The sequence below is a fragment of the Bacillus rossius genome, chromosome 11, assembly GCF_032445375.1.
Source record: "Bacillus rossius redtenbacheri isolate Brsri chromosome 11, Brsri_v3, whole genome shotgun sequence".
Lineage (NCBI taxonomy): Eukaryota > Metazoa > Arthropoda > Insecta > Phasmatodea > Bacillidae > Bacillus > Bacillus rossius.
In genome coordinates this window covers 34,062,727-34,090,250 of record NC_086338.1, presented here as the reverse complement: position 1 = coordinate 34,090,250, position 27,524 = coordinate 34,062,727, and the positions used below count along the sequence as shown (strand labels likewise).

The 27,524-nt window shown below is 35.3% G+C and overlaps 2 protein-coding genes across 2 annotated transcripts; one reads left to right on the top strand and one right to left on the bottom strand.

The window, feature by feature from the left end:
- LOC134536804 (MIP18 family protein galla-2) lies at nucleotides 1–9,055 on the top strand. The gene is made up of 3 exons (XM_063376743.1): nucleotides 1–230; nucleotides 2,160–2,239; nucleotides 8,677–9,055. Exons 1-3 carry the CDS (start codon nucleotides 104–106, stop codon nucleotides 8,965–8,967), a joined length of 498 nt encoding a protein of 165 aa, XP_063232813.1. The 5' UTR covers nucleotides 1–103; the 3' UTR covers nucleotides 8,968–9,055.
- On the bottom strand, nucleotides 9,016–27,070 carry LOC134536803 (mitochondrial inner membrane protein OXA1L). Its single transcript, XM_063376742.1, has 7 exons — nucleotides 26,868–27,070; nucleotides 23,304–23,622; nucleotides 21,026–21,169; nucleotides 16,824–16,909; nucleotides 14,441–14,713; nucleotides 10,618–10,783; nucleotides 9,016–9,340 (listed from the first exon to the last, which is right to left on the bottom strand). Exons 1-7 carry the CDS (start codon nucleotides 26,967–26,969, stop codon nucleotides 9,165–9,167), a joined length of 1,266 nt encoding a protein of 421 aa, XP_063232812.1. The 5' UTR covers nucleotides 26,970–27,070; the 3' UTR covers nucleotides 9,016–9,164.
- Between the last annotated feature and the right edge of the window lie 454 nt (nucleotides 27,071–27,524).

Genomic DNA, 27,524 nt, shown 5'->3' with positions numbered 1-27,524 from the left:
CCTATGGTGTAAACGTTTGCTTATTTATGAATGTTGCTGAGAGATAATAGTTGCGTTAGCCTTTAGGTTAATTTATTTGATAGTGAATTTGTGAATATACGTAATGGTTGAAACTGATAGACTTGAGAATATTAATCCGAAGTTGTACACCAAATGTGATGCAAGAATTGTCACATGTGAAGAGGAGGATGATAAAATTGTCGACGACTTTGATTCGCGCGAAATTTTTGGTAAGATAGCTACTAATTTATAGATTATATATTTGATAATAAGTTCCGTATCACGTATCCAAATTAATTTAATGATCCTGATGTAATGATCCCGTGGTACATTATGCTTGCTGTTTTAATTTAGTACGTCAAAATATCCTGCACATAACAAAACTAGTGATATAAGGGCTTTTCCTTAAAAGATAATTATAAAATTACAAATTTGTGTGTTTGAACACTAAAGACGTTCCTTTATTTACCCTGAAATCAACTATTCCATTTTCATATAGGTTTCTGAGAAATTACCATTAATATATTACATTAGATATCCTGTGCAGTGACAGTTGTTGCCATGTTGTTCTTTATAGTGTAGCCGAGACTTTTCCACGCTGGATTGGCCTGATTGTTTTTGCCGCCCTACCGTTTACTTGATACTAGTTGCAATTTCAAATGTAGTTAAGTCAACAGGCATTTGCAAATAAAAATAAAATTTTAACTATGTTCATGTGATGCCATTTAACAGGGCAGAATTTTTAATGTGAAACTCTGTATTGCTTGATAACAGGATAGGTATGTTTGAAGTTGGCCATGTTTTAAATTTTAAGTGTTGATAATTTGGAGTTTTCTCTTATTACACCAGATATGGTAGTTTGTGGTTACACTAAATTTACCATTAATCATGGAACAGTAAATTACTTTCAATCTGAATAACAATTCACTACAGTGCGAATCACACATAAGATGTTCAAAGATGTTAAAGACCTAAAATTTAACAGCATTAATTCTCTTCAATTTAGTTTTAAACAGGGCGCCAGTTGCTTTCACAATCTATTCAAATGAATCAACCAAATTCGATGAATCATTTATACATTTAGGTACTTCATCAGTTTAACATGACTCTAACGTATCACAAACGTAAGTATAAATTTGTACACGTATTCGGTTATTAAATCTATTTTATAACAGTACTTTGGTTTAGATTTCAATCTGTGGTGTTGGGGTTTCAGCTCTGTCATCCAATATGTAATAATATGTATTGTGGACAGTCAATAGCAAAATTAAAATTCATAGTAAAGCCAGACTTCATTCTTAGCTATGTTTATTCGGCACCAATTGCACAGCAGTGCATTAAAATCTTATCTTCTTAACTTGTAGATATCAATGTTATTCAGAAATAACATTTTTATGGAAAACTTCTTCTTTATAACTAATTTCAGTCTTTAATTCAGATTGAGTCGTACATTTGCCAATAACACCTTGGAATGAATGTTCCTTGAGGCTAAAATGACTCGTTCTAATGGTGTTTATAACTTATAGAAACTATCATTACAATGTTTCAGTAGCATGATGTATCATATCTTGGTATCATCGTATTTGACGAGTATAGTTTCAGGAATTTAGGACTGACTACTACGTCTTCGCTCTATCGTGTCTCGAACTGAACTCTGCCTTCTTCCATTTTAACATTTCTCGCTGTTCTCTGCCTTAAATGTCAAACACAGACAAAACTCAATCGGCTTCGTACTGCCCTGAATAACTATCTGGCCAATCATCACCCTCATTACAGTTTTGAATCATTTACACTAATTTCCATATTACACATATAATTTGTTTACTCACATGTATCAATTACATAAATACATACAATAGTAATTAGGTTTGTTGTTAGCTTGGAATCACTCATTTTGAATTATATTAAAAATTTTAATAAATGCATGTTTAGTAAACCAACCCTCCATTGGTTAAGAAAAAACAAACCTAATTTGGCATGCATAGATAAAATACTTACATACAGCAGGGCAATATATTACACTAGCTAAGAACAATGCAAAGACAAAACAAATATAAATATTATAATGGCAAAGTGTAAGACTTGTGTGAAGTTTCTATGAAATTTCTACCTTCACAATAGTTAAAACTGTTTAACTGTTTGCTTTTTTTTTCCTCCAGATATAATTCGAGGAATAAATGACCCGGAACACCCTCTAACTTTGGAACAGTTGAAGGTGGTCGAAGAGCATCTAATTGAGGTTTGTTATCATTGACCGGATTTCAAAAATTTCCTTCCTGAAAATTTTATTTTTCAAATTATAAGCTCTACCAACCGTTTTCAGAATAATTTTCATACAAGCTGAGAGCAATTTTGAAGTGTGATCAAGATTTCTCCTTTCGGCTTAAACATATTCAGAGAAAAACTAACAGCATAGATTGTAAGATCAACTAAAAAAAGTGTTTTGAAAATAACACAAACGTGGGTTCAAATCTCTTAATAAGTTAAGTAGGTGTAATTATTTCGATATTGGTACAAATACAGCAAGAGTTTTACACAATAAAGAAATGCTACTAGGGAGGTATTCAAGTACACCTGCCCCTCGAAGTAATGCCCTAATTCATTCCAGGAAAACAGTTTGTTAATCAAATACTTCTTTTCTCATAGGAATGCAAATTAATTAAATTAATTTGTTTGCCAACCATTGAAGTATGTGTTTGGACAACCAACATTCACAGTATAAATTAAATATCCCAGTTGTAGAGTTGGTTAAAGGTCGCAATTAAAGAGTAACTCAAGTTTTAGATAAGCTCATGCAGGAGTACTGCTTTGTTGTTTTCTCACTTGCAATGCCACCTATGTTGAAAGAATGGCTTTCTCCCCAATTAGTACAGAGTGAACCTGTAAACGTTATTTGGCAATAGTGTGGAGCCCCTTCCCATTGGAATCTCTTTGTACGGTGAATTTTCTTGAGTTGTAAGATACATAACTAAGTTGTTTGTTAAAGTAGTATCCTTCTCGATAATTTTTACATTAATTTGCAAAAGTGTATGTTGCAATAAAATGTTGTTTTTTTTCAGGATCACTAGAAAACTACTTGCCAGATATTGATATAATTTTATTTAATTAGTAAGGTCTCAAATATATATAGTTTATAAATAATTATTATATCTACAAATCTAATCAAGCATAATTAAAATTATTAAATACCAATTATGAATATTGAAAAAAAAAAAAAACTACCAACAGCATATTACCATGTTTGCAAACTAAAACCTTAGGGGTGAAAATGGGATAAATATGGTTTCAATATAAATAATTATATCTCTGAATCTAAACATTCATGAGAAAATATATTAAGTACCAATAATAAATTTACAACAACTACTACCAACAACAATTAAAACATTTTGCAAAATTCAAACCCTTAGTGATATAAATAGAGTAATTATGGTTTTAAACTAAAAATAAACACTTGAAATTCAATTAGAACTAGAGTTAATAGATTTAGCATACCTGCCAACTTTTTAGCTTCGTCATCAAGAAAACTTTTAAATTGGGAAAATGTATCGTAAATCAAATGCGGAATTTTTTTACATATATTCCATTTGGTTTCTGCTAATTTACTAATGACATGAAGGGCATATCGATGGCCTAGAATGAAAACCTCATACAGTCAATATTGTAAATGTACTGGGAAACTAAACCTATCCAGAATGTGCCAATTTACACAGCATGCATATGAAAAGCAAAATGATCAAGTACAAAACAAAAGCAATAGTATTCACTAAACAAGATTACTTAAAGACATACCTTGCTATATCACATGTTTGTTACATATTTCAGTCATATCCTGATTATCATCCTTGATGCAATTTTAAGACTTTGAATGTGTAGCAGTTGCCTTCTTTGCTTTACCTAATAAATCTGAGGTAAAACTTTGTTCATAACAAACACAATTCCTTGATTTCAACACAGAAATAGACTGCAAAGTTTCAGATCATGGAGGACCTAAATTGGGTTCTGTTTTTTTTTTTTTTTACCATACTGAAAATGCGCTCACATTCTGAATAACTGTGGGGGATTGACAGAATTGATAGCATTATCTTGACAGTCTGTTATACTTCAGGAAGCCATCTACTCCACGAACTCTTGATAATTCAGCCCACTTGACATCAACAGTGCCTTCTTTTTCTAGAAGAGATGAAATATCATCAACTTGAAGTGCCACAATTTGTTGCTGGACTTCATCCATGGCTGAATCTATTGTTTCATTGTCCTTCAGAGGAAGGATAGTGCGGCCGCAAGAAAATTTCTTTGCTCTTTCAGAGTCCGGGAACATCTTTCTAAATATTGCACCAGCGTGGTCTGCTGCGTTTAATGCAATATTATGTTCATTCAAAAACGAAACAAAGAGACATTCTTCTTTCGTCACCTCCAATCCCGTGTGTGCTGTACTGGTGGAAAGCTATCAATATTCTTATTTTCTTCCTCAGAAAGCACGTTTTTAAGACACTTAACGTGTGTAGTTATGTCGGACCTACCTCCATGAGCAATACTAAAATCACACCGGCACACTGTGCAAAACACAAAAGTTTCTCCTTTTTGCCATTTCAGAATACACTGGAATTCGTTGTTATACGCAGCACGGTACGTCTGAATATATTTCTTGTTGGCTAGCTTACTCATGGTTTCCACCACGTAAATATACACGAAGAAAAAAAAACGGTTGCGCAGCACTACATTGTAACTACGAACAATAGTCAGCCATTTTGGACATAATATAAGGAACAAGGAACAGACCAAGGAGGTAGGGCTGACGTCACAATTGTGGTCCGTTCCTCCGTTTAAGGAAGCACTTTTTCGTTGCGGTAAGTGGAAAACGACCGTAGACCATCCAGTCCAAACCATATACAAATAACTAACTATTTCTTGTTTTGTTTTCATTCCGCCTTCCGTCGGTGCGTCGGTAACATGGCCGGTACAGTAAAAGTTGGCAGGTATACATGGCCGGTACAGTGAACGGCATTAAACCACCACGCAAAAATAAATCCGTAAGATATTAAAGACGTCCGTAAAACCGTAAAATAGTATTAAAATCCGTAAAACTTACGGACAATCCGTAAAAGTTGGCAGGTATGATTTAGGTATTGTATTATTTTTTTTATTGATATTAATTTTCTAAAGGTTGAAAAGTACATTTCTATTTATTTTAAGAAGTAATATCTCTATAGCAAAAAATTTGATGAAAGAAACTGAAAATCAGTCACTTGAATAATTGATTTCTTAGGGTGTTTTTACCATTTTTTTAAATTTTTAACTCCAAAGGAAGTGAAACTGGGGTACATTATATTTAATAGTAATAAATCATACAGTCAAGAAAATAAAGCTGGAGGCAAGAGATTTAGAAAGAATAACACATCATAATGATTCCATAGAATGATTTTTAACATTTACAGTTTTTCTAGATTTGACCAGTAGAAGGCAGTCAATTTAGTTTTATTATAAATGTCACATCTCTGAAGCTAGATCAAGTGCAATGTAAGTTGTGCAGTTTTATTTATAAACATGCAAAATCTACTCATTTCTGCTACCTGCTGAAATTCTGTTCCTTAAAGGGTGAAGGATTGTAAGTATAGTTTACATTTACCGTCAGTTGGGGTAACATTGGCCCTTTGAGGGCAACTTTGGCCCGAGACAAAAAACATGTTAAACCATGTTACAACTCTTAAAAATATTTATTAGATGTGATGATACATATGTTTACCCCAACTGACGGTACCTAACTAAACAATATATTTTGATCAAATCAAACTTAAGATAATTGAAAAGATTAATAAACATACCTTAAACCACAATCTCTTATTCAATATTCTTTGAAATTACAAATTATAAGTTGTAACAAGAGTTAATATTTATTTAAAGATATTTATATATTTATTTTTAAAAAGTCATGTTTCCTCAAAATTAGTATTGGCAGAATAAATTTATATTCAACATAAATTTCAGTTGTTTTGGATTTAACATGTGTGGTAAAAATAATGGTAAGAGTTTGGTTTTATTTGATGACAGATATTGCCATATTTACTAAATCTGTAGTTCTGAATTTACTATTGTGACAAAAAAGGGAAGTGTGAAAAATTGGGAATTTTGTTTAAGTAATATTGTGCATAGTTAAGAATAAACTAATACGTTAAGGGGCCCGCCTTGTCAGGGGTGTATGTGTGTTAGTGAGGCGGGATGATAAGTGCGACGCTCGATGGTATTTCTAGCGCGGTATCGCCTCTAAGCGCAAGGCTCTGAATTGACGCGTAGTCTTATCGTCGTCACAGGATAACTGTGAAATTTTAGCGGTGACCGCAACATTATATGGCAGAGAAATGAAGATAAAGGTGTAATGCAAGTCCCTTAAGTGCTTTTAATAGTCTGTACTGGTTGTTTCACACCTAAAAATTACTCTGAAAACATTCGTTTGAGCCATTTTAACTCTTCTAGAAATACAGTTTAAAAACATGATCCAACATTAAAAGTACTTTTCGGGCCTCAGCGAACTCTTAAATGCTTTTCGTAAGCAGACCCCGCTCGGATATCTCGAGTAGTTTTGAAATCGCGTTGTTTTTCCGGAAGCTCTGCGCACCGTCTGTGTGACCAGGTAGGCGGGCCCCTTAAAATAAAATCTGTATTCTACAATTTAAATAAAATGTGGTTTCAAAAATCTTAAAAGAATGTAGGCAATTGTAATAAGGTGAAATTATTTATTTTAGCTATAACCAAAATAAATGAGAGTAAGTGTAGATGATGGCATAATATTAGAATAAAAAAGGTGCATGTTTCTTCTTTTTTTTAATGACTGTTCATAAAATGAAATAGGTGTGATTTCATAAAGGTTAAATATATCTTTGAACATAATAAAACAAGAAATAAAATCAGATACTTGATTTAAAAATCAATTTTTATATCAAGGTTTATACATAACCACTTTAGAAAATATTGTTCTTATGTTTTTGTTATGAACCAAATGTCTTATACACCTGACAATTTATTTTACTTCATTTCTTTAGTAAAATGGTTTGGAATTAAATGCATTCTTTTCTTACAATATTAAAATATCTCATTCCATAATAAATCACCCAAAGATCATAATGAATATAAAGACAATAAGAGTTCTAATGCTTCATAATGTACATGCATCACATGAACAAAGCAAATTGCAGACTATTCTGGTTATGCAAGACTGTCAAGCATTTTCTGTCTATTCTCCGTTCACTCTTACATGAGTTTTGGAATAAACAAAGCCTATTGTAAACAAACATTTTCATTGGCTGCCAGCTGCCGCGCACATTATTCGTGCGCAAGAAATAGTCCCTTGGTTACGTACCATTTGTAAGTATTTTTACACTGTCTTTTTTATAACAATTGTTGATGTATAGCATTATAGCGATTCATCATTAATTTCCAATACAGTTTAATGTGTCAGCAAGTATGTACTTACAATTATGTTAGCAGACGCCGTGTGTACGGTGGCATAGACAAAATGTACTGTACAGTGTACAGTTGATGCCCGGCGCAACAGTTGCATTTCGGATTCGCACGCGCACGGTTTGTTATGGCTGACGTTGGACCGAGTTTTGTAAAACACAGAACGGGAAAGCCTTTGAAAAGTGCACAGAAAACTATTGTGTTGAATGTTTCTAAAACATTTTCAGACAAATATCCGGATTGTCGTGTGAACGATATCGCGAGTTTAACTGCGGAATTTAGGCGTGTTTCGAAGAGCAGTGTGCTTCGTGCAAGGACAGAATTACAGGACACCGGGACATTAACATCTTCCGGGAAGAAAAGGAAACTTGAGTATCCTGTTATAAAAACTTGTGATGATTTTGTGAAGACGGTTATTAGGCGTAAAGTGCACAGTTTTTTCTTCGCAAATGAACCACCTACGCTGAACAAAGTGCTACGGCGATTCCTGTTATATTACGTCTCCGTTATTTTATTAGCACCGACTGTACTGAAGTGTGTGTGTTGCAACTAGTGCTTGTCGCGCCAGATAAATTCAGCCTATCACTTGCTGACGCGGCGCAGTGATACGGCGGTGTTTGTTTATTTCAGAACTCAGCTAAGAGTGAACGGAGAATAGTCTGTTTAATTGGGTGGCAATGAGTTATTTTTCCCCACTAAGCAGGAGGGTGGGGCATATACCTGGAAAATGTTTTGAGCACCTTGATGCCCATGAGCATACGTAAAAGGGGTGACATCCAGCACTGTGGCATTAAATGACCCAGAAAATAAATTTCAAATAAAATTAACTAGTGCACAAGTTTTCATTGGTTAAGGTCAGGAGTGTGTGCAGAATTCTATTTGGGGGTGTGGTCAGGAGTGTTTGCAGAATTCTTTTTGGGGGTTGGGATGTGGTCAGGAGTGTATGCAGAATTCTTTTTGGGGGTTGGGGTGTGGAACAACATTGTCCCCTGTTTGCCTTCTTTCAATTTTTTTTTATTAATGAACATGATAGATTTTTAGGACTTTGGGGGATGAGGGATATATGAATTGATGGGGAAGGCAAAAGTAGCTAGAGAAAACTCTCAGCCAATGTTTGCAAAATATTGGGAACGTAACCTGAATCCTTTCTGCAGACCACACTCGACCAGTGACGCAAGTGCAGCTACACTGTAAGCTGTGATTGTCGTTGTTCTACAGGTGGATAATGCCAGGAATTCAGTGCGGGTGCAGTTCACCCCGACGATACCGCACTGCAGCATGGCTGCCCTCATCGGGCTGGCCATCAGGGTGCAGCTGCTCCGCTGCCTGCCGGCAAGGTTCAAGGTGAAGGTCGAGATCACGCCCGGGAGCCACGCGTCGGAGCACGCGGTCAACAAGCAACTAGCAGACAAGGAGCGAGTGGCTGCTGCGCTCGAGAATGCCAATCTCATCGACGTGATCAACCAGTGCGTGGCTGGCACCGTCTTCCAGGAGGACCTAAAATACTGATCATTCTGCCAAACGTGCTGTAAATAATGTAGAAAACTGACGCTGTACCATTTTATAAATAAATGTGTAATTTCTTTTAGTGCTACAATGTTTCAACTCACTGAATGAAAGCACGTTTGAGAAAGTTCTCAGGTTGTGACGCTGAAAAGTTTATCAGTGTCGTTCCAAAGTCGCATACTATTCTTCCAGCAAAATAATCACTCTTTCTTCTTGGCACTGACAACTAGTTGTCCTTTGGGTAAAGTCGGACTTGGTTTTGTTGGGTCAAACGAGTATGTTTTCTGGACAGCACCTCTTCCTGCACGCTGAAACTGTAACTCGTCCACTCTACGCCTATCTTCCAACTCTTTCACGATTTTAGAGTTAGTCCATGCTGGAAAAAAAAAAAATTATCATAGGTATGTAGATGGCATATATGACATTTTATAATCTAGACTTAAGCTAAAAATAAAATAAACACCCAGTCACTTCACTAATCTGAAAGATAATCATTCTTTTTGTGTCAATTGATATTTTAGGATTTCTTAAAGAAATAAAATTTTTGCTCAAGTGATTATATAGTCTATGCCAGAAGTTTTGTGAGCTGTCAGCAGAAATTGTGGGTTCAGGGAATGCATATTAGTAGAGCAGCACTACCTTTGTGTAATTTATACGTTCAGGACATGTAAAACTTTAGTGCGTAAAGAAAACAGAGCAAGCACAAGCATAGAAAAGGCAACATGTGTGTAATCACCAATAATTCAAGGAAATGAAACAATTTAATACAAATATATTGGTCCAAATGAGACTTTATTGCAAAGAGGGTTGCTAATATTATCTGGTACTATCATTACTGATGATGGAAAATTGTTTAAATGTTATAACAGTGGTGACAAAATGCTAAAACATCATTAACCAGTAAATTTTCACACATGTATTTTCACATTTGGTTTAGAATTTGTTTATTTAGAAGCCATGGACTATGATAAAACTTTAACACAGTAAAGTGATGCTCGCTCATGTGCGCAATATATAGATAGCTGAGGAAACATGAAGTTGACTGACTTGGTGACAACCCAACATGTATGTATGATTTTTATGCTGAAACTAATAGCATGCATTGATTCATGTTAAGGTTGTTTCTACAAGTTTGGAATATAAATAGGAAGTAATATTAAGGAGGGGGGGGGGGGGAACACTTTCACAAATCATGTGCAGTAATGTCCGTTGTCCGTAAAGCAACAGCAAGTAAATCAACTTTGGAACTTAAGCTATGCGGTATTGCCATGCGGCATTTTAAAGTTATGAAAAATTGTACCTGGGTTATTCAGGTTAAAACTATGTGAAAATGAAATGGGGCTGGCACTTGCAGTAGCTAGCTGCCCTCCCAGACGGTTAGAAGACATGTCGTTCAGCCGGCCTGAAGAATGCTTGAGGCGGGATGTTGTGGATACAGAGCAGCGACAGAATGCATTAGTGGAAGGGGACTACCAGAGAAAACCCACAAGCTTATGAATACACCCAATTCACTTTCATGAATCCAGGTCGTAAACCAGCCGGGAACCCAAACTTGATCCCCCTTTGATGTCGAGTGATCTCACCACACTACCACCATGGCACCACATTATAATTTTTTTAAATTTATATTTTGGCAAAGTTAACATTACTTACTGTCCTTTATGCCTTCGACAAAACCTTTGGGTTTAACAGGCAGTGTATCTGGGTTGTGGCGAATTAAAGGATCAATCTTGAAATACTCTCTTACTGCAGGAATCTTCAAGAATAAAACTTGAACTAAAGAAATAAAGTTTGTTGATGTCCAGTAACACAGAATTGCCTGAAAACAAAGAAATCTATTAGGTACATAGCCAAAATATATTTCTTCAAGTTAATTAAACAAATTTTAAAGTTTTTTTTTACTACTTAGCTTAATCTCATGTTAACAGGAAGGTAACAAGGGACAGTAACAAAATGTCAATCACCCTTATCCTATGGTTAGTTAACATCCCAGTATGAAACTCAATAAAGAAAAACAGGAATGAGGAAAGACAACAGGAAATTAGAACCTGAGTGTAATGAAAATTTAGTCAATTTTATTGCAGAAGAGAGGGAACGGCAGCTGCCATAGGTTGTTTATCAAGAGAGATTACTTGTAGTGTTGAGTCAATTCTAATTCTTGAATCTGCCAATTATATCAATTATAATGGGATTGAAGGATATGAATCCAATTGGAATCAAAGCTAGTCGATTCTTTCCCTCTCTATAGTAAAACCTTTATTTTGTGTCTTAAATTTTTAACAAGGCCATCAATTTCAATTCATCACATATTGTGTTGTAATCCATGGTTGATGTTAATTAATTTTTTCCCACTACTGGTACTAATGATAAATACAAATAATAGGAGAGGATCCCGAAACTCAGGATGTAAGCAAGGAAAGAGACCATTCTCGAGCTTTGGGAAAATAATTTTTCTCCTAGGAACAATACTTCGAGAAAACCAATTTTTTAATAGAAAAAATTTCTGGCAAACTAATTTTTATATTATAAAAACATTATATGCTTAAGTTTTCATCAAAACTTTGCAATGTATTGACCAGACAAAGCACAAAGCTATCACAAAAACACACATATCTATGAAATGTTTTCAATCCTTGATCAAAAATGCTGTTAATAAAAATCCGACTAAATAAATTACTCAATTTGATCAAATATATTTTTAATGATATATTTTTACTTTTGATGAACAAAAAATCTTTACCACATCGTTAGGCTGTTTGAAAATTAACTTCACGAGAACAGCAATGAAAAATGTTGCCAAACGCATCATTTTCAAAACAACACAAAACTCAGTTCTTAACAAAGAAACTGAAAGATGCCATTTTAGTTTAAAATATTTAAGCCATGAATTTCTGTTTCTTTCAGAAACAACAGAGAGATTTTAGTTTTTACAGTTGATCATCATGTATGATCAATCAAAAGTAATTTTTGGAAATGAGTAGGGAACAAGATTTTTGTTTAATTTCCATTATGTATTAGGTACGTATGATATGTCCTTACATGTTTTTGACACACATATTAATGGTAAATATTTTTATACCAAGTTAAGTGACATTATTTCAATGCTGTTGCCCCCATCCCGAAAATCCAATATCTTTACCAACTAAATCACTTTCCGAAGTAAAAATGCCATTGCCGTTCACCTCTACAAATAATAGTATGTTTCCAAGTTTTAAATGTCACAAACTGTCCGTGTTTTGAAACATTCAATGCTTTTTTTTTATGTGTAACATCTTAGCTCTTTCTGTATGGCATTTGGTAAAATTAATTTCGTGATGTATAGGAAGTTGCATAAAATGGAGATGTGTAACCATCTATGGTATATGACAAACCAAAAATCACAAAGCCAATGGGAAACTTTATAATATTAACTGTTTGGTGAATTTTAAAAGATGGGCAGTATCTTAATAAAATTCCTTGTCGAAAATCAGGTCCAAAGAGGAGGTGTAGTATTTTTCAAGTCTTTTTCACTTTTATTAGAGTCATTTCATTATATAGTGTAAAATTTTTGTCTGCAAAGGGAATTATACAGTAGTCGACGTAGCTGTTCCAGCAGCAAATTTTATCTACAGGTGCAGAAACTGCGTGTGATTCATATACAGAAAATTAGTTGAAAACACAATTTGCATATACTGTATTTACCCGCATATGGGTCACACATTTTATGTCAATTTTTAGTTTTAAAAATGTCATGCTACTCTTATGTTAAGTTTTTCACATTGGGTTTAAATATATATATGGTTGAATGTGTGCATAAATAACCAACCTACAGCGAAACCCCTTATTTACGTTACCGTTATTTACGTTTTCCCGTTATTTGCACTATATTCTTCAGGTCCCGTTTGGTTCCCATATAGTCCAATACAATACTTTCCCGCGAATTACGTCTCAAAAATCGAATCAATCCCGCTATTTACGTCACGAACAACCATAAACAACCAGAAAATACCGTGGAGCTAGTAGGCAATGAACATTTTAAATAGCAAAATATACATATTTTATAACATGAAAAGTTGCTTTTATTTCTAAACATGTAATAATTTAAGCCTAGGCGTGTAAAAGTACGAGTAATTATAGCAGGAGACAATCTAAAATGCACGAGGGAAAAACGTAAACTCATGAATGTACAAACATGGCTGCTTGTAAGTTCTGATACTGTATTTATGTCACAACTTAGCCGAAATACTGGTACGAGACATAAACTTCACAAGATAAAATGAGCGGTGTCTTGGTAACTGTTTTATACGTCTTTTATAATTTGGGAAGTATTGTACAGTTGACGCCATATTTTTTAAACTAACCATTTATTTCTGGGGATCGTAAATAATTAATTATTGGTATCAAGACATCATGATAAACGTAAACTTGAACATGTCACGGCAGCGAGAAAACTGGTGCGTATACCAATAAACTGGTATTAGAACTGGATAAAATTGGTACACGGGAGGTGGAGCTTATATTTTTTTCCGCTAAGCTCGCATCTATTGGTTGGCGGCTGATGGCGTCATGAGTCTGGGCGGAGCATAGAGTGCGCATGCGCCGCCGCGTCGTTACAGCAGCTGACCGAGTACAATGACCTTTCTCCGCGTTTGGCGCGCTATTGACGGTAAATATTCATCAATTTGCGGCCTTTTCTTAAAAAATTTTTTACTGTGAGCAATGTGTATGTAGCCCGTATTTGTTATAAACCCTGCCGGTTGCAACTGTATTTATAATTTGGAGAGGCAAATAATCTCCTTGAACAGCCAAAAAAGCAAGCAGAAGAAAATTTCAAATTTATTTTTTAGGAAGTAATCAGAAAAACATTTTGGCTTTCATTCTTTTTTTATTTTTGTCAAATGTGGTAAATTAATAATTGATTAAATACTAAAGTAAAATTTGTTGTTAGTGTGTTTGTACCTGCATTGTAGTATGTGCTATTAAACAAAAGGAAAAAAATTCTAAATAAGGTAAACTGTACTCCTTTTTATGCTTTTCCCTTTATTTACACTTTCCCGCTTTTTACACTTTTTTACTTTGTCCCCATGAAAAGTGCAAATAAGGGGTTTTGCTGTATGTTGGTTCTTAATTAATATATCTCCACTGATTTTTACTTTTATGTAGCCTTTTAATATTTACAAGTAATTTACTAACAGAAGTATAAGGAGTGTTTTGTTTTATTCTTTAGGAATTACACAGGTGTAAAACATATTCATGTTGAAAAGTATCTATAACACTGACTTCCCATTCCATTTTCAACTTCCTACAAGTTTGTGTGTGATAGTGCATTTTTCTAGTGCTTTTTTTTTTCTTTCAAATATTTAAATTTAAAAAAATGTACTGACCTTGAAGCAAAAGCAACTGTTCACACTTGCTTCAACTTCACTAGAACAGTTAACTTTTTTGGTTCACAGAGGAAAGTAACACTAGAGAAACTTCTGAAAGTGGGAGTTCTCACCCCGGGGAAGTTGATGGTGAAGGGCAGAATGCAGACTGGGAGAGCTCGCAAGACGTAGCGCATGGTCTGCAAGTTGGACGTGGACAGCTTGGTTCCATCTGTGCCCAGCTCGATGGTGAGGTACATGGTGACGCTTGTGATGATCGGCAGGATGAAGTACTGGTCCGGCACCGTCAGGTCGGTGAACCAGAAGAGACCTCCCGTCCTCATGCTGTCCACCGGCACGTTGGTCATTCCACGCAGGCCCACGAAGAACGAGATGAACACCGGTGCCTGGAATCAAACGGGCCAAATTCACGATCTATGCATGGAATACGACGACGCAACATCCAACCAATGCAAGAAAATCACAATCGTTTATAAAGCATGCAATTCCAAGACATTACCAACTGTATAATTTAAAATTGTAAATTAGTAGAAAACAAATTCTGTTCCATGCTTCTTCTGCTAATTTAAATTTATCATGAAAATAAAATAAATTGTGAGCAATTAGATTTAAAAGGGTTATTTTTAGGGGTGTGCGGGAATAGGTTTTTGTACTGCGGGAAATTTTCGGGAAAAATAAATTATTCCCGCGGGAAACGGGGCGGGATCGGGAAAAATAAAAAAAAAAGGCAATTTTTTAATTCTAATAAGAAAAGATAGCCATTTAAAAGTTTCTTGCAAAGTTGTTTTTTGCTGCTATTTCTTTTGTCTGCTTCACTTGCCCTTTTTTCAGCGGCGACTTCATATTTTTTAGCATCCTCAAATTCTTTTTTTATAGAGGGATGTTTATTGAGAAGTCTTAGTAATCCAGACGTGCTACCATGCTCGCATCTCAAAAATTTTCCACGCGAGACACACTTTGCCAGGGATTTACTGTCTGTCAGACGTTCAAAATACTTCCAAACACCTTTAGGTTTACAAGTAACAGGCTGATCGGTTGCGACCTTCATTATTTGTAGGCTGCTAGTTTGTATTAATATACAACGGCATCGAAAATAGGAACAGATACTTTGCACAAGCCCTAATAACTTAACGTCAGCCGACAAAACCCGCCAAACTAAACAGTAAACAACTATTTTTTTCTCCCAAAGAAAAATCATAGATGTTTAGATACTCGTGAGCAGTGGTGTAAAACTACGTGATTTCATATTTTTCAAAGTGCCAATACAGTTCTCTACATCGCCACTGCTAACAAGTAATGAGAACGGTTACGCTTCGTTATGAAACGCAAGTCTAGTATTTCTTATATCTTTGGCGAAAAGGTTGGATTGCGCATGTGTTTTGTTTGTGTCTAAGGATACACAGTGGTTTTAGGTTAAGTATTCGATGGTGACGGCAATAATGTTACTACTAGCTCACTGTAGGAAAGGTTTTGATGGAGATTAAAAACTGACGAAAACTAGCTTCTACTGCGCAGTTAAGGTTCCCCCCTCACTTCTTTGCGACAGAGAATTTCCGTCACTCCCCTCTCTGTTGCAAAGAAGGGAGGGGGGGAACCTAAAATGCGCAGTAGAAGCTAGTTTTCGTCAGATTTTAATCTCCATCAAAACCTTTCCTACAGCGAGCCAGTAGTATATAACTGACTATTCACGTATCTTGCAAATTTGTACCCTTGAAGAAATATATTTATGAACGCATACAATATTTAAGGTACTCCATGTACGTTTTTTATATTCCAATTAGATATGTGTAAACGATTATCATAATTCACTGCACACCACATCTGTCGCTACGATCGGCATACGTTTAAAAGATGTATTGCGTTTAAATAGTACGGAAACCCTTCAAAAATGTACGAATCCATAAAAAAATATTGTTGTAAAACAGTTTGAATTGATTGAAAACATTTTCACATGATTAGTAAACATTTGTAAATTTTTAAACAATTTCCCGAAAAATTCGGGAGTAATAAAATGTTTATCGACACAGACACAACAAATTCTTGTAAACACAGTATTACACTTGTGGATAAAATTACTGAAAACCAGCTGCCAAAACTTTCATTTATCACAATTTCTTTGTAAAAAAAAATTCCCAACATATTACTAAATAGTTCTATTGGATGGCTTAGATGAACACAAATTTTAATTCAATTAAAATATTACCCAAATGGTTTAACACCAATTTAAGATGCTATTATTTGTGACAGTGAAAATGCTAAACCAGTTAATCTACTTAGAGCGGTGGAAGGCTTAAAGCCATAAAATAGTCTAACCTGACAGCAATTCAAACCACATGCCGTGATTGCGCTTCATTTTTCAGACGTTTCCTGACTTCTTGACTGATTAAAATTTTTCCTGATTTTTTAGACCACAGGAACTCTGATTTAAAATTTATCACATATTTCCATTCATTCTTGAAGTCAACAAGCACGCAACAGATAACAGTGATCAGTTACCTGAGCCAAGGGTACCAGCATGTTCTTAAAAGGATTCAGTCCTTTTTGCTTCATGAAGTGTGCCAATTCTTGAGTATATCGAGCAGCTAAATTTTTTCAAATCCAAACAGAAAAGAAAATGATATAGTTAAACATACTACTAATAACACTGCACATAGTTATAGTGTGAAAGGTGTGCTAGGTGTTATATACATTCTGAATAATTCAATACATTCTGAATAATTCAAAGTCATAAACCACCCAAGCACTTATTATGAAAATCTACTTAATTAGAGTCCTTTTATTACCGTATTTACTCGAATATAGGTCGCACCCATAATTTGAGGTCTTGAATTTGGTATTTAAGATTCCCCCCATATAGGTCGCACCGGTAATTTAATGACGTGAACGGCCGGCACGCCGTGCACGAAAGAGTTAACGGGTACTGTAAAACTCCGCTACTACAAGAGCTGATAATGGCGTAATAAATTGTTGTAACAACAATTACTCGTAATAACCGAATATAGAAAATTGAATTCAAGTTAGATTCCTGACTTCTTAAAATGTCATAATTGTAGACTATAACTCGAAAACAGTGCTTTGTACTGAAAAAATGCACAGAGTAAAATAAGTGAATTCACGTCACGCGAGTTCGGCTATGCTAGCCGGCTGGTTGTATTTTCGTTCAAAACGTGACGAGGGAACTTGTGTGGATCAGGTAGAAAACATTCAGCTATAAACGAAAGATATAAGAACAACGCTATCCTGAAATGCTGTGACATGTTTTTGGAGTAGATAATCACAGCGACAGACCGACAGGATGCGCAACCGCCCTTGTCGTCAGCTATGTTTATTTTGACAACTCAAGCAATTATCTTTTCCACGACCCTTCACAGCGTAAAAAAAAAATAAAAAACACGGCTAGACACTGCTGCCTGGACAGTCTAGAGGGGTGGTATCTATTTTTAGCTGTCTTTTGTATGCCTGCCTGCTTACAGTACAGCTCTCGCCAAGATAAACGTGAACACACAGCGCCCAACAAAGTGTAACAGACTTGTTTTTCAGCCGATTTTACTCAAATTTTCGACTTTCGCTGCTCAAATTTTTCACAGTTTCTCAAAAAACGGTCGTATAAACGGAATGGACGCATCAGAGGGGGGTCGCATCGGCGGGATTCTACTGTATTGCAAAAAAAATTTTAAAAAAAATTTAAAAAAATTTTTTCTTCACATATAGGTCGCACTTCATTTTCCCCCCATCAAATCTGGTAAAATTGCTGCGACCTATATGCGAGTAAATATGGTAAAACAATTACACAGTGTACAGGTACATGCATTCTAAAATCAATTAAAAGATAAGTCTTATGAATATATTGACTCTAAAAAACAAAAGAGATGAATCTTTTTATTTTTCTTGTTACGAGGGACGTTCCGAAAGACGTTTTGATAGAGCAGATGGCACACCAGGTGAAACAAACAATTGCCATAAGAATCCACACCCGTTGCTGGTCCAATGACGGAAGTAGCGTCAGCGGAGGAGGAATGAAGCGCAGAGCACCCAAGAAGAGAGAGTAGTGGCAGTCCGGCGTGCCCGAGGTTATTCGAGTACAAATCTCAATTGCAGAGAGACGTGTACCAGCAGCAGTGCTGCTATCCCTGCACTGAAAGCCGCACTCTTGGGAAGTCACTTCCAAACAATGCCGAGGTGGAACAGGCTGTGCGACAATTCCTTGCATTGCAGGGCACAGAGTATCACCAGAGTGGTTTCTTCAAACTGAGTGCATGCTATGACAAATGTCTCAACGTCGGCGAACACTAGGTCAAAAAATAGTGCAAGATATATAGTTCATGATGCCATGGTGTATTTTTTTTTGGCAATAGTGTTTCCACATGAAAAAATTACGAAACTTACTTTCGGAATGTCCCTCGTATTACACTCCTAAACTTTCTATACCTAAAAAAATGTATGAAACGATAGGTACTGTAAATCGAAACGCTGTTAAGTAGGTTTATATAATATGCAACAAAAAACTTGATTAACTTTATTTGATAAATTGTGCATAGAGTAACATAATATTTTACGTTAAATTAAAAAATAAAATAGTCTTTCCAAAACTCCTTATCCAAAATTTTAAAATCCACAAAACCCTGAAAAATATATAACTAGAGACTGGCGCAGTTAATAATTTGACACCAGTGGTTTTCTATTAATGTTCAGGATCAAAAAGTCTACATTTTAAACTAACATTTTCATTATTTAAATGTTAGGCATCACGTTTACAAATAAATGAATACATTTTGGAATTAGATACAACCTCTTAATTCTTAATACATAATTCTCTCACACATAAAATAGTCCCAAATGTAAAACCAACCAAAAAAATAAAAAATAAATACTTATGAGATGGTAAACATGTACGCTACGTATATCGTAAAATTTACATTACATGAACTTGATATCACAGGGAATCACAATAATGTGAAGATGCGACGGACTAATGTTCAATATATAAAGCTTAATTTTCCTTAACTGCACAATTGATATCAAGACACAAATAATTGAAAACAATGAATTCCACAGTGTTTAAATTCACAGTGTGGAATTCTAATGGAACACACACACATCATTTACAAATAATTCTGTACGCAACACACTTGAATATTACAGTGATTTCAGCCGTATTTAGTTTAATACCTTTATCCACTCCAACTTTGATCTATTTGGGTAACCGGCATGTGCATTCTGCTAGAGGCATTGATAGGAACACAAGAGTTTGTTTACAAATATATTGTAATATTCCAAGATGACAATGACTTACTTCTAGGGGTGTGCGGGAATAGGTTTTTTACTGCGGGAAATTTTCGGGAAAAATAAATTATTCCCGCGGGAAACGGGACGGGATTGGGAAAATTAAAAAAAAAAGCAAATTTTTAATTATAATATGAGAAGATGGCCATTTTAACGTTTCTTGCAAAGTTAGTTGTTTTATTTTGCTGCTATTTATTTTATATGCTTCACTTGCCCTTTTTTCAGCGGCGACTTTATATTTTTTAGCATCCTCAAATTCTTTTTTATAGCCAGACGCTACCATGCTCGCATCTCAAAAAAATTTTCACACGAGAGACACTGCCAGGGATTTACTGTCTGTCAGATGTTCAAAATACTTCCAAACACTTTTAGGTTTACAAGTAACAAGCTGATCAATTGCGACATCCATTATTTGTAGGCTGCTAGTTTGTTTTAATATACAACGGCATCGAAAATAGGAACAGATACTTTGCACAAGCCTTAATAACGTAACGTCAGCCGACAAAGCCCGCCAAACTAAACAGTAAACAACTATTTTTTTCTCCCAAAGCAAAATCATAGATGTTTAGATACTCGTGAGCAGTGGTGTAAAACTATGTGATTTCATATTTTTCAAAGTGGCAATACAGTTCTCTACATCGCCACTGCTATCAAGTAATGAGAACGGTTACGCTTCGTTACGTAACGCAAGTCTAGTATTTCTTATATCTTTGGCGAAAAGGTTGGATTGCGCATGTGTATTGTTTGTGTCTAACGACACACGTGGTTTTAGGTTAAGTATTCGATGGTGACGGCAATAACGTTATATAACTGACTATTCACGTATCTTGCAAATTTGTACCCTTGAAGAAATATATTTATGAACGCATACAATATTTAAGGTACTCCATGTACGTTTTTTATATTCCAATTAGATATGTGTAAACGATTATCATAACTCACTGCACACCACAGCTGTCGCTACGATCGGCATACGTTTAAAAGATGTTTTGCATTTAAATAGTACGGAAACCCTTCAAAAATGTACGAATCCATAAAAAATATTGTTGTAAAAACAGTTTGAATTGATAGAAAACATTTTCACATGATTAGTAAACATTTGTAAATTTTTAAACAATTTCCCGAAAAATTCGGGAGTAATAAAATTCCCGCCCGGCATTTCGGGAAGCCTATTTTCCCGACTTTTTTCCCGAAGCGTCGGGATCCCGCACACCCCTACTTACTTCCCATCATGAATTGTTAAAATCTAGAGTATGGTGAAATATTTTCAATCAGAAGAGACAAGGTAGGAAAAAACCAAAGAAAACTCAGGGAAATCTGCTAAGGTAAGTGTGGGAACCCTGGTTCCCCCCGTCAATGATTATTTTGCCCATGTACTGGAGTGCGACAGTGCACGAGTTAACTTCCCGCCCGACCTTCGAGCTGGTTGCCGGTCTCCCTGGCCTCCGTCATCTTCATCTGCAGGACCTGGAGCTGGGGCATGTAGTTGTTCATCTTCGCCGCATTCCTCTGGGCCTTGATGACCAGCGGGAAGAGAGCCATCCTCACCACCACGGTCCCTGTCGGCATCCGCCCGGCCTCCCTTCACTCCTGCTGCCCAACAACAGTGGTCTAAAACACCGTTTAAATCAAGTGGTTTTTATTAAAAAATCAAATGTTTTTTTAAGTAGTTTATCTTAATTTTGACATGACAACGTCTAATAAATCGATGAACGCTGGCTGCACGCACGAAAAATTGTCCCACTAACGGATGTGTTTACGCATGCGTGGCATCTCTCTGGTATGTTGCGGACGGTACAGAGAACTCGGCCGGGGTTCGAGGTTATTGTTGTGCGCCGCGCCACGGGAGTATATTCGCAAGGAAATGGCGTTCTTACAAGTACGTATTATTTTAATTACTAGTGTAAATCAGTATATTTAAACAGTGTTGTATGGGTGTTGTTTTAGCTGTGTAACTAAATATTTATTGCTGGTATGATACTTTTCACGCTTTAGTTTGAGATTGGTAATTATTTGTCATGAGTTATTATTTGATCAACTAAATCACACACCGTATTATAGTTATGAGCCCACGAGCGTGTAAATATTTCGAGTCCAACAGAGAATATGCTAGTTAAAAGAAATTCAAATCAATATAGTGCGTGGAATATTATTAATTTATAACATCTGAAACAATTATTCTCAGTATGATCTCGTGGCCGTGTGGTTAGCATGGATGACTGCCAATCCAAAAGGTTATCGGTTCGAATCTCGGCAGCTGCAAATTTTTTTTTGTACTTGTAAAAATAAATACGGCACACACAACATTTCAAAAGTAATAAATATATTTGAATTAATGAATGCAAATAAAAGTAAATTTATTAATTAAATTGTACATTTCATTTCACTCCTTTGTATCCATACAAAATAGTGATAATTCAATAAAAATGATTCAATTTTATTCATAAAAGTATGCAGAGGTAGATTTTATCATACAAAATATAGAAAAATTTAAAAAAAAAATTCTTCCTCAAAGACTATAATATTTTTAATGCCTAAATGGTTTGGTTGCAAAAACCTATTATGGCTCAGTCTCAGGCCAAATATGATATTTCCTTTTCTTCTGGATCAATAATTTCATCAATGTTTTGTTATGGCGTTGTCACGTTAAACTATCGTCCGTAAACCGACTTTACAGACAACCAATTTTTTTTTTTTTTAATGAAATGTCTAATTTCACTCTAATAAAAAAACAAAAGTTTGGACATTAATGTTTACTTGTAATTTACAAGAACCAAAAATTATATACTATTCAAGATCTTATCATTTAAATTATCAGAATAAGTTGTAAATCATACCCAGCTAAATACTCCTCTAAAATTAAAAATATTAAATAGTTAATTCCTTTTCTGTGGGAAAAACCCCAAATGTACTGTAAATCCCCTTTCTGCAGGGAACACCCATTCTAAGGAGAATCCTCCTCCTGTGGGAAAATATCCTTTCTGTGGTTGTGTCAGTCAGATGTGCAGATTTGCTGGACTTCAGTTCTTTAATGTTACAACTTTTCTGGCCCAACATGAGTTGCAGAAAGCGGGATGTTGTATGGCTTTCATTTGACTATGGTGAGAACCAACAAAGTAATGAATGTAATAAAAAAATCCTGGTCTAAACCTAAAAAACTTTGTTTTAAAAAAACAGATTTGGTTTTTTTGGACTTTTCCAAACCTGTTTTTTTATTCAATTTAAAAAAAAACTACTGTTAATGTTTTTCCTACTATAAAGAACTAAACAAAGGAGAGCCTACTATTATATAAAACTGACACTACCTTTAAATTTAAAAAATCAACTATATTTTTTTAAAAAAAAAAACATGATTCATCCCAGTTCGGAGATATAACCCCACAGCCTATTTTAAACCATATTTAAAATTAAAAAAACTGGGATAAACTGCTCTAACAACTAATAACTTTATACAAAACACACTTTTCACAAATGTATAAGCACCATGACGGCATAATTTAAATTAATCATTAATGTCAAAAATACGAAGGAAAAAAATTTTAATTTTTGCTTCAGATTTACTCCATCTTACCCTACCTAAAGTTAGCATAAATCAACATTGTGAGTGCCTAACAGTATTAAGCAAAATGTTTGCCAATCAACGAAATGGAGTGATATTCCTTCACAAGTGTTGAAGTGTTGCTGCTGACTCGCCTATGACGATGGAGGCCCACCAGGGCACGCCACAGTCGACGTGCAGGTACTCCAGACAGTTCTGCACGATGCCGACAGGACCCCACCCGCCCAGGCCCATGCTGGCGAAGCTCGGCTCCCCCGCGGCCACAGCCAGCTCCGCCACCGCCTCCGGCACATCGGGGACGGGCGGGGGCTCCGGGACGGGTGGCAACGCCGCGGAGGAGCTGGCGAGCCGCAGAGCGCCCACGCCCGGGCGGCAAGGTCTCCGCAGGACGCCCAGGTGGCAGCACCGGGCATTCCGGGGGCCGCCGGCCTTCAGCAGGGGCTCGCACTGCCTCTGCAACACGCACTGGCTCGTTTCAATGCTCGGGCCAAATTTCTTACCGAGGTAATGCTCTGACAGAGGGGCTTTTACAGAACATAAATACAAAAATTTCAAAAATACCTTTTTGGAACACTACAGATGTCCTTATATAAACTCCGAAAACAGAGTTTCTATATTCCTACAGGTTCCCGAGAAATCACCTTTAAAAAAAAGAAGGTTTCATTAAAATACCTGTGCATTGAAGGGGGCTGCCGCCATTTTATTTTTTGCTTTCCTGTGTGGGTCAGTGTGTGTGTATATGATTTGGAGAAATTGAGTTAATTTTTTATGAAAATGGTTAATTACAACATAAAATATACTTCAAAACAATGTGAACGGTTGTTTAGGTCAGAATAGCTAACATCTTAAATTGGTAATTCCTAAGCAACCATTAAAAATATTTTACTGCATTTTTAATGTAGCTATATTTACCCCAACCAACTGTCCACAATGTTTTGAAGTATTTTTAATGTAGATAACCTAATATAGTCAAACATTCAACGATTTTAAATTTTTCGCTCCCATTCTAATTTTGTTACTATGTGAATAAAAATACTAATTTAAATGCAAATGTCAGGAAACAAAGATTCCATAATGTAATTAGTTATTTATCAAAACAACAATTAGAAAATATAAACATTACTTATTTCCCATATAATTACAATATAGTCACCATATTACTCCATTGATTATCAATACCTCCGTTAACTATATTTCTCCAAAACAAACAGACCCAGGATGAAAGGAAATAAATGACCACGGCTGCGTCAAAGGTAGGCTAAGCATTGTAATGTAAGCTATAAACTTTGATTTCTCAGAAACCAGTAGCAATTCAGAAATGCTGTTTTCAGGGTAGATACTGTTACACTTCTAGTGTTCAAAACTAGTATATTCAAAATTTAATTTTCTCTTTACGTAAAAGCCCCTCTAAGAACATTACCCTCAACGTATCACTCAGATAGCAAGACTCACAGGTCGACTCAATAACACCCAACCATAACTTACACTGAGTCAGCACCCAAGTGGTTCGGAAATCCTACCACCTTAAGGCTCTTGTCTCATTGTCCCTTGATCATGATTACGTGATCCTGTACATTTTGATCATGTGGAACATGAAGCTTGCTTTTTTAATTTGATATGGCGAATAACCTGCACATAACCAAAACTTGTGATATAACAAAGAATTATGATCATAAGTTGAATAAAAAAGAACATTTTTTATTCAACTTAAGATAATTAATTATTGTAAAACATTTTTCTGTAATGTTAAGGAACTTTTGACGTACTTAATTAAAGCATAAGCACCATGTACCACAGGATAAAAATATACAAACTCAAACCTTTAGAATCAAGAGATAAATTTGGTTACATGATAGGATACTTTAAACTGTGTATCTCAATAGTGCTCCTATAGGTAATGCTTGGATATAGCAGCTTTTTAGAACGGAATGAAAAAATCGTAAAGTTATGGTTTTCCAATTTTTTTTTTCTTTCCATTCTAATAAGCCCGATATCCCAGAATTACTCTCCTATATTTTATGGTTTGATCCACATTTTTTTACATAGGATATTTACTAACTGATAATTGATAGCTGTAAAATGTCACATCAAAAATCATAATTAACACTTGTGTACCTTTTTAGTGCTATTAGATACCATTTAACTCATATAGTGCTAACTAATTTTGTAACAAAACATGAAATGTTAAAGAGCCATCACTAAATTAGTTAAAACAATAAAACTTGTCAAAATTGTTAACTAAATGAAGTAACAAAATGCTCTCCGATAAGAGTGATTCTTCGAAAACATGTCAAGAAATAAAACGAAAACCCTTTTGGTAAATATGTAGAGTCGCGGTATATGCGGAAAAAAAATGCTAAAAATCCGAAAATACTTTTATTCTATGCTCTTTCACTTCCTCTTTTCAATAAACCCGGCGGAGATAAGAAATTCCAAATACTTTAGGAGATATCGAATTTTTATTTTCCATCACAATACCGACCATTGTTGCTTGTTTACGTTTATGATTTTTTTATTTTCGCGACGTAGGTAGAACGACTACATCATTTTCTACTAACGGCAAAGGAATTGTAGCCGCCTCTAACGTAGCGTAGGTGAGTTTTTAACGTTACAAATTTTAATGTTTTATTTGTTGCGCAAGTAATAAGTAAAAAAAAATTACGTGAGTTCCTACCGTTCATCCTTTGTCCCGGTTTGATATGTCAGGTCAGCTACATTATAAATACTTTAAAACTAAACAACCATTAAAATTAATTTATATTATTTTTAATGTCTGCTTAGTTTGAAAGTATTTATAATGTAACTGACCTGACCTAATCGACCATTTTAATTAATTAGGCATTCACGAACGGTAAATCAAGATGCACATAAAGTTCGCCATTCCCGATTACACCCGAACAATTTACCTTCGGCCAACCTCGGGTTTATTTATTAATATTTATATTTCTCTGTTTATTTTAATGTAGCTATACTAACCTAACTAACCGTTCATAGTGTTTTAAAGTGTTTTAATGTAGCTAACCTAACATAACATAACTATAATAATAATATTTTCAGATTTTAATAGATACTCCTAAACAAGCAACAATGTAGTCGTTCACCTACGTCGCGGGGAAAAAAAAAAATCATACTCGTCTCGTAAACAAGAAACAATGGTGGCCGCCTGAATTCACAGGTATTGTGATGAAAATTTAAAAATTCGATATCTCCTAAAGTATTTGGAATTTCTTATCTCCGCCGGTTTTAATGAAAAGAGGAAGTGAAAGAGCATATAATAAAAGTAATTTCAGATTTTTAGAATTTTATTTTTCGCAAATACCGCTACTCTACATGTTCAAAATTAAAAAATTCCATATCTCCTAAAGTATTTGGAATTTCTTATCTCCGCCGGTTGATTTGAAAAGAGGAAGTGAAAGAGCATAGAATGAAAGTATTTTCGGATTTTTAGCATTTTTTTTCGCATATACCGTTACCCTACATATTTACCACCCTTTTTAATCGTGGCTTAATTCAACAGGAAACTAATGAGATAGTATAGTCCGACATAATCAAAACCGACGCGACTATATGAACGATTCTTTCTCTTTATAATGCTATGCAAATGTGAGTTACAATATTGTTTTAAGGTTGCTAGATATATATTTTTGATCACTAGATTAATAATTTATTCACATTTTTAAGGAAAAAACACCACTTACGCTTATATTCCTCCACGCCATGATTACAATCTTCTGTTTACAGTACATTGTCAAGCTATTATAATATTTTAACACAAATAATTTGTAGGCATTTTTATGCATGTATATTTACAAAACATTGCTTTCAGACGGTTCAGTTAATCCAAAAACACCATAGACTAGTACCGGACAGCCATATACCACTGGGGTAGGACAAGGTCGTGCGATCGACGAGTGATACGAGACCAAGAGGGGGAGGGTGAGAATCAGATGGAACTGTCCGGCCGCCATATTCGTAGATTCCACGATCAGAAAAACACTAATAAGATTGCATTGGGCAGGTGGTGGTGTTGAGCTTCAAAATTGGTGAAAATGTGTATTTAGCATAGGCGTACCCAGGAATTTTTTTCGGGAGGTGTTTTTCCAGATTTTTAAGAAAAACTGCATAAACACCAAAAATTGATTATTTCTTGAGTAAATAAATAGAACAGTCTCAAATTTCATTTTTTAACCTGGGCTATTGTTGATATGTAATTTGTATGTAATTTTTCTTTCAATTAACTTAAGTACGTTCACATTGACGCCGCCGTCAGGGCTCCCTCTGAGAGCACAGGCCGTTATGTGTCCTCAACACCTGATAAGTGCCGCGCCCCGAACGCGCCCGCGCGCGCAACGTAG